General features: G+C 40.2%; 1 protein-coding gene across 11 annotated transcripts in view; it reads left to right on the forward strand.

Annotated features, from left to right (window-relative positions):
• Positions 1-4,993: 4,993 nt before the first annotated feature.
• mybpc1 (myosin binding protein C1) overlaps positions 4,994-12,327 on the forward strand; it is a 32,983-nt gene continuing 25,649 nt past the window's right edge. For 7 of the 11 annotated variants that reach the window (XM_075471635.1, XM_075471636.1, XM_075471638.1 and 4 more), the window contains exons 1-4: positions 4,994-5,261; positions 9,756-9,782; positions 11,159-11,230; positions 12,073-12,288. In XM_075471635.1, the coding sequence (XP_075327750.1) occupies positions 5,240-5,261; positions 9,756-9,782; positions 11,159-11,230; positions 12,073-12,288 (337 nt within the window). In that variant the 5' untranslated portion in view covers positions 4,994-5,239. The remainder of the gene's footprint in view (positions 5,262-9,755; positions 9,783-11,158; positions 11,231-12,072; positions 12,289-12,327) is intronic. The other 4 variants (XM_075471643.1, XM_075471645.1, XM_075471644.1 and 1 more) reach the window with 2 other exon arrangements.

Consider the following 12,327-nt stretch of genomic DNA (forward strand, 5'->3'; position numbering starts at 1 on the left):
CTTTGTTGATGGCTTGACTGGTGGTGGTGTTGGGGCTTTGTGGGATGGGTGGTCATTGTTCCTGTTAGCCAAGGGTACAGAAAACGTTTGGTGATATGTTCCCATGGGGGGGTATAATAAGAGTCCCAGGACTTGAGTGTCTGAAAGTCAGTAGTGTGAAATTCTTCCAAACTGCAAGGACTTAACAGCATCTGATACTCACCAGTGATGGTAAAGTGTAGACTTTCACATTTCTATCTATTTCTAAACATATATCACCTAAACCATTTTCAAAGCTGGTTTTGAAATTATCTTTCTTCATCAGACTTCTTTCCAAGAGAATCAGTCTGATTTAGAGGTGATCTTAGAGTTTCTAGAGGAGTACTACAGACAAAACTCAGCAGAAAATGGTAAGGGAGAAGACTGGAAAACTTATCATTTTAGGTATTCATTTGAGCACTGTTTTTTTGAGACACTTTTTTTCTTTTTCCAGTGGACAAGGTGCCCTGGAGTACAGGAGTGCCTTTGGAAGAAAGACCAGTGCCTGAGGATGAAACATGTGAGCAACGCTGGACATGCTATGAGCAATCTGTAAGCACAAACAAGTTTGTTTCCACATGTTTTTCCACGAGTTCTGCAATCTGGTATTATTCTCTTTATATTCTTTTATTCTTTCCATCAAAGAGCATCAAATCTGCGCTTCAGTCCTTTCTGCCCCACGATGCCCAACCAGCCTTCAGCCAAAACAACACAACAGCAACATTGTCTGACTTTGTATCAACAAGACAATCAGTCAAACACCCAGCCACAGCAGCGGGTAGTGGTAAGTTCTCCTTTTTATGGTCATTAGATACTGTTAATGTCACAGTTACTATTACCCTGAGGGAAACAATACCAAGAGAGTAAATAAGAGACCTTCCCTTTACTGTAAAAATAATGGAGCCGTGAATGGCTTACCTCAATAGCCGATTTTACATATCTATCAGATAACCACAATGTTTACTATTTTAATCTCTCCACCAAAAGATATCCCATCACTGAAGAGATTTTCTGGGAATTGCTGTAATTGAGGAAATGATTAACTGTAACCAGCATTAACAGTTTTGGCAAGGCTGCAATGAATATTCTCTTAAATATCACATTTAATCCCCCTTCATCGTACAAGCCTCTGATTGTTGGTTGCAGGCAAAAAGGTTCGACTTTTTCACTTCCTGTTTGAGATGTTGGAGGATCCAAACATGGCCCACTGTCTGTCCTGGGTACCAGCAGCTGCAGGCGTTTTCCGCTTTTCCTCCAGGAATAAAGACCAGGTGGCGGCGCTTTGGGGGCAGAGAAAGGGCAACAAGAGGCCAATGACCTACCAGAAGATGTCCCGAGCACTCAGGAACTATGCTCGGTCTGGAGAGATATTTAAGGTGAAGAAAAAACTCACCTACCAGTTCAGCCGAGACACACTAATGTCACTGCAGAACTGTCATCCAGTAAATTTGTAGATTTGATGTATTTCATCATCTTTATACGCGCTCATTTTTAATTTTTTTAATTTTTTTAACGTCTTCTTGAAAGCTTGTGGTGTAAATATTCAAAACAAAATAAAAATGGTTTACTCCTACAGTGTAAAAATGTGTCTTTGAAGTTGATGGTAAAATTCATGTTTATGGAATCACTCTGTTGAGGTGAGTCTTACCACACAGAGAAAGATGGGGGCAAGGAGCTCATTTGGAAAACACAAAATGAACATTTTGTCAAAAAACTTAAAAAAAAAAAGCTGAGTTCCTAGATGATTATGGGACATGTCAAGGAATAATTTAGATTTCGCCGTCATAAGAAGTCTGATGTTTTGCTGAATCTGAAATGGTGTCTTTACAAAAAGAAAGCAGAGACGGTGGGGTTTTTTTGGGACTTTCTAAGGCCAGAAATAGTAAAGAAAAAAAAAAATAATTCATGTTACACCCGGCATTTCACATTATACATATTCTTTGATATTATGTTTTCTCTTACTTCCTTCAGTTGTTTTATTTCTAAGCATATCAATTTGCTGCATACAGAGCTAAAATCAGTCACCATAAATGTAATTACACTTTGTTAGACTTTGCACCTGCTTCTGAACTAAAAACAAGTCTTACCTTTACAGAATATTCAAATTTCCATAGAGTTGAATAAGTCTGTGCATGTTATAATGGTGGGCTGCATGGTGACGTGGTGCATGGCATAGTCGCCTCAGTGCAAGAAGTTTCTGGTTCAAATCCTGCCTGATGATTATTTGTTCTCTATATTATTATATATTAATTTTTCATACATCAGCAATAGAATTTCCCCTTTGGGACAAAAACGAGTATTACTGAATAAAATCAAATTGTTCCTTATTACTGTTGCAACAAATTTTACAGACCTTCAGCTGACAATTTCTAGACTGACACGAGGTTGTTATCTAATTTCTAGTTCATGATTGGCAGAGGTAACATTGTACATTTTCCAAATGCAAGTTTTTCAAATGTCCTCTACCCTTATGATAACACCAAGGACATTACTGTAAATCAGAATTCTCCTAAGAGTCTTCTACCCACAGAGCCCTGAGTTTGTACCAATTGATTTACGTCAATGTTTTTGAAACAGAAGTAAAATAAATATTATAGGTGAGGTTTATCTGGTTAAAGATTGAAGAGAATTGAAGAAGATGCTGTAAGAATTTTAATCATTTAATTACTTTGAAACAGTTATTAGACTACTGTATTTACACTGAAGATAGCAAATTAGTGAAATGTAGCAAACAGTAGAGTGAAAGAAATGTGAATAATGGTGAGCTGTCGTGACATAATGAACAGTAAAGGTGTAGGGTCTGTAAACTAGGCTAAAGTCTGTAATCATCACCCTTAAAGGAGTCAGTTTGCATTTTTTTTAAACATTTCCTGATGATATTTTTCTTATTTTTGCTAATTTATGAAGGAATAGAATTTTGAATGTTTTTATTTGAGCAGTATTTTATAGTTAAATATATATATATATATATATATATATATATTTGACTATGTTTTAACTGGTTTCCAGTACCTTCTTAACTCTATTACAAATATTCAATGTAACTCTCAAATACAGGTTATTTTCTATCATTCTTGAAACTGGAACTCCTCTGAGACAAAAGTGTTTCACAGTGGCCTAACGCGCCTTTCAATCTGCTGACAAGAGCGATATAAACCAGAAGGTGTCAGTGTAGTCCTTCTCAGTGCTTCAGGCTTTTACATTTTGTCTGTGTGGCATGACCTCATGGTCAAACTCCTTCAGTGATGTGAACTCGCTTCTGTCCCAGGCAATACCAAATGGTTTTGTGCTCTTTGTAGCGGACCAACATGATACTGCCCTAAGCCTAGTATTTACTGCTGAAGCCCACTCCTGGTTATAAATGGGGGAACAGAGCTGTGGGTGTCTGTTACCATGAAAGGCCATCAACTGATCTATAAAAACAGTGATTTAAGTCAGGGTGTTTTCTTTCATTTCCCTTTTCTTTTTATTGAAAACCTCCCAAGCACATTAATATAAAGCATTTTGGCTTGTCTAATTCTATAGGGATGGTGACTCAGTTCAAAGATCTTCCCGTGGTCTTCAACTGTTTGTGCAGCGAAGTGTAATTTCTGACAGGAGGATTTAAGCTGCCTTGCTGCTCACAGACAATATTCAAGCCCCAAAAATAGGGCTGTGCCTTGTCTTAACTGTCCTGCTGGATTTTCTGAGGAATTAATGGTGCATGTTTTAAGCCCACTTTCATGACAACATCAACACGCTCAGGATCTTGGTTCTGTACTGTTCTGAGAGCTCTCTGAGTTTGTTGTTGCTTGTAAATCAAACAGATTTCCGCCTAATTGTTTAATCTACTCAACCTCATTAACGACTACACCTGATTTATCACTTGAGTTTGATGTGATAAAAAGATTAATTAGGACCTAAACAACCACCTCAAGTATATAATTAAATATAAAGCCTTCTTTTCAAGTCAGATGCACGTGTCAAATGTCAAGGTTTATGACTGCTTTCTAAGTATAGGCCATTCAGAGACCCTCCAGGCATCTCCCAAGTATTTATTTGCTAGTTCGGAAAGCCTGCTGTTCTTTGATAGCATTCCCCCTGGATTAAACTGATACCTGGCATATGCATCGGGTCCCTGCTTGTCATCTCGAACTTTTCTTTCAAAATGAATCCACAGATTCTCTGAATATGCTGTACATCATCTGAGTGTAACCCAGGATTGTCGGAGAGTATTACATCAGCCTTAGACCTGTGACAATGACGACACCTTTCCCTTTTATATTCCCCTCCCTCTTGATTTGCCACTCAACTACCAAGGGAGCAGTCTTAAAGTAATATTGCCAAAACTCAAAAGTCTCCAGCCAATAACTTCACAGACAGCATTTAACTATCACAAATTGATGCAATCTGGAATTTTCAAGCACTTAGAATCTCCTAAAATGATTAAAAAAAAGTGCTCTAAACCCAACATAAATATACTGTAAATTGCATTTAGTGACTTTTTTGTTAGTTTATTTATTTACAATGAATATGGATGGACAACTGTTTTCACTTTTGAGTTATTCCACATTATTCTTCAGCTTCAAATACTTAATAGCACACATTAACAGATGAAAATAGTATCCAACAAATCCAGCTTTTTCTTCTGTTTAGTGACATTTCCTAAAAACTAAACTGCATTGTTATTCAAAGATGGTATTTAGGCATTTTTTTAAAAATCTGGTACATTTTCAATAGATAATGTGTTCCACATAAACTGAAAAAGTTTAACCTCCAGTTTGAATGACAAATTCATGTATCTAGAGGCTTATCACTTTCAGCGACACCCAGTCACTTTATCTCTTCAGGTAGAAATTATTACTGTGGCATATGTGAGCCGCAAAAACAAAAACATCACATTTACATGCAGGAATTGATGCTGCATTAAGTGTCACACGGAGCTGCACCACAGAGAGGAGGAGCATGTCCCCTCACTATATAAGTCTTTAAAACCAGTCCCTCCTGGATCTGCCAGTGGTCCTCCTCTTCTCCCCCGCTGAGATTTCCAAACCTTGTGTCCTCCTCATCTTCCATCACTCTGGTGTGAAGGGTTCCCAGAGATTTTTCCTGCTACAGTTATTAACGTCCATCTATCCTTCCTGGACTGACAGAGCTCCCAGGCCTTACAGTCACACTTCTCTTGACAGCATCGACCTGCACCTTTTGACTCCTTGACAGTTTTCTTGGGACGTGGCTCAAGATGCCAGAGCCCACAAAGAAAGGTAGGAGTTTTAATGGTTGTGTGTTGCCGGCTATCATGATATCAAAGTGCACTGCTTGTTTACAGTAATTTGTGGGCAAAAAATACTTTCTTATTATGGTATGATGTGTTTGCAGAAGTAGCGGTTTTATTTCTATTTATATGTCCTTGAATGAGACGAGCATAGTCAGTTGTTCCTCACTTCAGGGAGCTCCATCACTCTGTAGCTTGCCTGCCAGCTTGTTCATAGGAATCCTCAAAGTGACTTTGACAGTGGTGTTGTATTACTGATGCATGGGTGTCTCTACCATCCTTTGTGAAAGAGTAGATATGAGGTTTATGTATGTATAGTATTGTTGTCTGGGGTCAGCTCACCCATTTGATCCGAGTGGAGAAAGGCAAGATGATGAAGAGCAGTGGAGGAATGTTGATGAGTGCGGAGCCTGACAAAAGCAAATCCTCCCACTGTGAAGGATGATGCAATTTGGATGAAGTAAAGACATGTGAGGATAAATTGTAGATGTCTTCCTGATGGCTAATTTATCCAAGTAGGAAAGCCAATTTCAGCCCTTGAGACCTGCCTCCTCCCCGCCCATATTTCAAGTCCAAATTCAACCACTCATAGCATCTCAATCCATCCCCTATCCCACCCTAAGTTTTCTTCCACACCATAATGTCTCATGTCCATCTATGCTCTCTTTTAAACCACTTGTGTCGGTCATTACATCATGTTGTTATGCCTGGGCTCCTCATTAGTTCAGCTCTTTGGGGGTCTGCCATCAACCCAGACATGTCCATCCATCCATCCATCCATTTTCTATACCTGCTTAATCCATCAGTCGGGTCACGGGGGGGCTGGAGCCTCTCCCTGCGGTCATTGGGCGAGAGGCGGGGTACACCCTGGACAGGTCCAGACATGTCCTTGTAGAGCAAATGAAACATACTGTTTGGCCTTTGGATAAAAAAATGCATGTCTGCCAAAAGACAATTGGTCCGTCTGTAGCAGCTCTTGACACACCAAGCATGATACATTTCTCTGATGATCTGAGAAGTCAGTGTACTTTGGAGGGTTAGCTTCTCTTCATGAGTATTTTTTTTTCTTTTTTTTTAACCAAATCAAATCTAATCAAAGAATGGAAAAAATATATGATTTGACACAGGTAGACTCTTCTCCACCTTTCAGATGGCATTTCCAAATCAGGGATAATAGATTAATTTGGAATCAGCATCTAACCATTTGCAAGCACTAAAACTCTTTTCTTCGTGGTATGAATTTGGCTCGCTTTCTCTTTGGGTCATTTGTGGTAAGAACAATGCTGTGTGTGAAGTGACATGACAGTCAGTACCAGCTTGTGTAAAGCACAGGTGTCCTTACAGTGTTCATCCACTGCCATAAACATCCCTGATCCCCTCAGAGACAAAGCTGCAGCGAAATAGACGCAACAGATTCCTGTCTGCTACAAACACTACCCATAAATAGCTACCAGAGCAGCAGATAAATGAGTGGAAAAGCATTGTTCTTTAAATGAGTCTGAACAGCTGAAGAAGAGGGGGGCAGTGCTGTTGTTTTAGAAACCTCCAAGTCTAAAACCTCTCAAGCCTTCACAAAGTCCAAACTAAAAATGACGGACTCACTGAGTCGTCCGCAAGTCTCTTGGGAATGAGATTCTTGTCCCTGGAATAGTTCAGAATGAGTACACTATTAATCCCCATCCTTTCTTCTCTGCCATCTCTCTCCACTGCCACCCAACCCTCCTCCTCCTTGCCTGTGCCACACGCCTAAACAAATACCTCCCTGCCGCTTTCTGTCTAGAGTGGATCGCTCAAAGGTCAGGCACTTCCTCATTAAATCTTTGCCCCTGTGACCACAGGTCCTCCAGGGCTGTCCTCACCATTAACAACTTCTGAGTGGCAGTGGCAGTGAAACCCATGTCTTCACCTCATGATATTTACTGTCTCTACTGTCCATCACTCTCCTTTGACTCTGTCCTCTGACAGCGTTGCTTTGTGATATGGGATAACAGATCATAAATCAAACCAATGGTAAAATACAACAGGAAGGCCTGTCAACAGCTAATTGACACCCAAGTACAGTCCCCATCCACCACCAGATTCCAAATGTCAAAAGAAGACTTACTAGAAACAAGGAATTGGTCAAAGAAAAATGAAGCCACCGAAAAAATTTCAGTACTGTTTTAATTAATTTTGATCAACATAAAGGTCTATATACGGACAAATGAGGCTGCTGGCACGTTGGCTCCCATTTGAGCCCATATGAGCCCTTCTGTCTGCACGCCAGCAGGAGCAGCAGCTGCAAATACCTGCTGCACTGTCAGCTGCACTGGGAGTCCTCAGAGGTAAAACAAAACCTTTCTCCACTCTCATTATCTCAGCGGTAATGAGGCAGAGAGTGGACAAGGCTCCGTCTCGGGTACATGATGTGATCCAGTAGGACTGTGGCCCAGAAGCCAGCAATACATTGTTTTGAAGTGAGGTGGGAGTACAGCTAATTTTGACCAGGAATGCTTACAGAAAATCATTACAAATGGATAGCTACTTGAAGCTGATAAGCACTTGAAAGAAAATGGCATTCAGTGAGTGGACAATTGCAGAATGAGAGGTTGCTCTACAAACTGACTGCCATCAAACAATGAAAGTGAAAGAGTGTGATGATGTGATGGAAAGAAGATTTTTTTTAAAAGCTTTAGACGCAAAAGAAAGAGCTGATGAAGTGCTGGCTAAATTGCATGAAACTATGGTGTTAAATGAAGCACCTGAATTTCAAAAAGCTTTTCCAAAGACTTACAGGGATCTCCCTCCCTGTGGCGCAAAAAGAACAGTTTATTTTTAAGCTCTAATATTGGATTCATGATGAGTGAGTTATCAAATTCACTCTCGAACTGTACCACATCAAAGTAGCTATCCAACAATAAAGATACTCCATAATTAGTTCCACAAGTCGGGTTTGCTTACAGTCATTGAGACATTTTCAATGCAGATCCCCTCCAGCCCTATCTTCTCTCTAACAACAGTGCACTGAGCTTTGTGTTGGTTTTAGTTTATTGCTGTAAACAGACAGAGTTGGGTCATTAGTGTACAGTGAGCACTTACCTAGGACAAACATTATATGGTAATATCTTTAATAACTCATGTAATAGAAAAAGAAATAACATAACTAAGCAATGTTATTTTTAAAGCACGACCAGGAAATGGCAAAGGCTTTTTAGGTAAGTGTTGCCATGTTAATGACAGAATGAACGTAACTCAGAAGTGAAGAAACGGTTGTCAAATACTGAACTCGATCTTGAGTCTAACTCGAGAATACGTATGGTTCAAGGTTATGCGGGTAGTTGTGCTATCCTCCCCCCTTTCATTTTCCAAAGATTTTGTGGTTTCTTAAACAAAATACTTCAGAATGAAGTCGGCTGTGATGTGGAAACGCTCATGAGTCGGACTTCAGTCGTGCTGCTTGTAGGGGTGGTGCTTAACAGGACGTTGTTATGGGTCCTTTTTAAAGGTTTTATACTGTTTCAGTTGAAGGACTTCTTGTTACTTTGATTTACAGATTTATTTAATATTTCTTGATATTGTTATCATAATCTAATCACACTTTATTTATGCATGATTTTGCCCAATTTTAAATCTTGATTTGTGTTATCCAGATTATGTGTAATCTACCCAAGCCAAAATGCAGACAGAAACAATACTACTACTACTGCAACCATTTACTTCCTATTACCCAAGACCCACTTTCTTGAGGTTGGTTTCCAATCAGAAATGACAAATGACAGCACAGACCCTGAGGATAAAAGTACTTTTACTGTATTGCTCAAACGATGGTCCGCTCATTTGTGAAATGAACAACAGGATGGTTTACATCCTCTCTTTACAGAGTACTTGCATTATTCATTCAGTGAAGATTGAGTTTTGCAGAAGGCAGTAGAGACTACTTTTGTAGTGATTGTCACTGAAACAAGATCTGCTCTTGGAGCTTCCTCATAATTACTTTGTAGACTCAACACAGTTAAATTTTTGAGGAGGTGTGAGTCAGCCATGGCAGCTATGTTTGCAGAGAGTCAAAACCTGTGTTTGAAATAAATCTCCCTTCTTCATGAACTAATAACAAAAGGGTAACTTATTTCTAACAACATCATTACATGTCAAAAGCAGCATGGCTGCTTTCATCTCCTATAAGTCCATACACTGAATTTTGTCACACGTTTTGAATGTTAAAAATGTTTCTGACACAGGCACCCTCACCATTAAGTAGCAGCCTTGACAAGGCAGAGGGCAAACAAATGGTGTGTCATTGAGGCTTCTTTTATAATCAGTTAAGTCTACGTGGTGCGCAAGCATGAAGAGCCAGTCATCCAGCAACAAGATAATATGGCTTAGTGGTGAATGAATATCAATAAAGAGGGGTCAATGTGTTCAAACAAGAAAAAAAGGTGATAATGTTGATTGCATTAAAGACACAACACAAGAAGTCTTACTGTTCTGTTTTTTCTGTCTGCAGATGACGCGCCAAATGGCCAGCCAGAGGGTGAGTGCATATCTTATCTACCTGCCACCTCACAGTCTAGCAGAGTAAAGCACAATATGTACAATTATCTAAAATCAGTCACAAGATCACAAGAGAAAGAGGAACAAACCAACTCATACACTTTCAGGAAATACCTCTGTTGAAATATAAGCATCTATAGTGGCCCTTGTTAGCATTGACATAGACAGACACAGGCAAAACTGACTATGTCTTCACATGTAACATGACAATCACAGCTGGGAAAGTGGTGTGGATGTGCAAACACAGACACACAGGAGTTTAAATCCGGAGCCAATAGACGGCAGTGTGGATGTGCTGCTGCTTTCCAAAGTGATCTGTGGCGAAGCTGTCGGCATCTCTGACATTCCTCTCATTGACCAGCTGATCCCTCTCTGTTGATTCAGCTGACACCCCAACTGCTCCATGACAGCATGTTACTGACTTTTGTCCGACACTGGGGTTTGACCTTGGAACCACAGCATCTTGAGAATCCAGCATGGTCGTGGGGGAGAGCTCAGCTTTTTGGGGTCTAACCAAACATAATCCTGAGAAAACTATAGTTAAATTATTTCTTCTTGTAATATCTAGTATCATAGTCAGGGTTTGACCTGATTTTTTACTCAATGGAGTCTGTTATTTATTAGACAATTATGCTGAAAATGTTTCTGGCATCTTAGAATCAAAAGCTGAGTTTCACTGATTTTCTGCATAAAAAACAAGGCTACAAAGGCTTAGGCTCAGAATCTGTGTTATTCCAACAAGTAACCATAAATAAGCTGCAGATTCGCAAATCCTCCAGCTCTCCACAACCAGGTCATTTCTGAATACCCACATTGCTAATTTAAGCAGTAGGTCCACAAAGGCAAAATATGTACACAAGATGAATTAATTAAAGCCTGACAGCTTCTCAACATCTTTATCACACTCCCCATATGTTGGCAAAGTCAACACCAAAAAGGACTACCAATGTCATGTACTATCTCAAAAGGTCAGAACATAACACTTTTACTGAGGTATACAATGAATGTAGAACAGTGCCTTACAGAGCACAACACTTACAGCTAGTATGTTCATTAATGTGGATTTAGCAAGTGTAAGATATTGAAATCGACAGCACATTTTAAAGAGAAAATGTCACCCAAGGACACTGTATTCCTGTATGTCATGTATGTGTCTGGAGCTGTAAGAATTGTAAAAGAAAAAAAGCCTTGTGGAAAAGTGTGTATGCCTACTTGAAGGTAGGTCGTGGATTTAGACTTGTGTCATTATGTCTGTTTGTTTGTCGTCTGGGTGAGTGAGAGGCCTTGCACATGCCGAAGCTGTGTGCTTAATAAAAGCAGCTGTTCCATCCACCACTATATTTGTTACATGCTCAGAAAGTGTTGCCCCAGACAGTAACGGTGCCCCAACTCTACCTGAGATTTCCTTGGAGGTTTCTCCACCCCCAGGTGGGTACCCTGATGCTCCCTTTCACTTGCCCCAGAATGTATTGCACCTTTGCACATCCGACTCACGTCACGTGTTTGTTTGTTGTGTGACATCACTTTTTTTTCTTAATTCACTCTGAGAGGCCTGAAAATTTACTTTTCGTGCACCGTATGTTCACACAAAAGGTTAGATTCAGTGAAAGTAGCCACTTCCCTTATCATGCACATAACTGCATGCCTGCACTCCTGGGATATGGTGCTATTGCTAACTCATGCTGTGGCTGTTTTTGTACCAGTGATATTGTATGACATATTCAGTCATCACGCTGGAGGCATCTAGAGGGATTAAGGAAGTTGGGTTTTACTGACTCTCATGGCTGTAGTCAAAATTTTGCTGCAATAAAACAATAAAATCATACACCTGAGTTAGTAAATCCCTGTCTCATTGATCACTCTACTGTATAGATATGCAGAGACCAGATAGATGCTTTATTGGTGTATTTGAGATCAACGCAAAACACAATCAAGATGTTCGTGATAGCTGCTGTAGTCCTTTTACAGTTACATGGTTAAAGCAAATTATCATGCTAACTTGCTAAAATTGACACCACCGATGCCAAAGCATTATAACATGTTGGTGTTAGCATTCATTCTAAATATTGCAGTGTTTCATATTCAGAGACCTCCTGGTAAGGATGCGAACTCTTGAATTTACTTGCCAACCTCAAATGTCACCAGGATTGTGTCTATCTCGTGCTTAGCTATTTATACCTACCTCACTTGAGCAAGCATTGTCTTGTAAGGCTGCCAGTGTCTGTGCTAAATGCTTGCTGCTCCAGCCTGGCGCTTTGTCTGCTATACAGAGGCAGTAGCAGAGGGGAAAGAGCCTGTAGAGACTGATGGGAAGAAACCAGAGCCCACAGAGCCTGAGCCATTACAGGCTGGGGTGGCTCAGGAGCCGAACCCCGTCGACAATGGTTCAAACCAACCAGAGCCTAGTGGGGTTGGGGTGAAAGAGCAAGCAGTGCCTGCTAACTCTGCTGTAAAGGAAGAGGGCACTTGCTCTCCCCCACCACCTGGTAAGTATGCCTCATCAGTATGAAACATTTCCATGTCTC

Source organism: Odontesthes bonariensis, chromosome 8, assembly GCF_027942865.1.
Source record: "Odontesthes bonariensis isolate fOdoBon6 chromosome 8, fOdoBon6.hap1, whole genome shotgun sequence".
NCBI lineage: Eukaryota > Metazoa > Chordata > Actinopteri > Atheriniformes > Atherinopsidae > Odontesthes > Odontesthes bonariensis.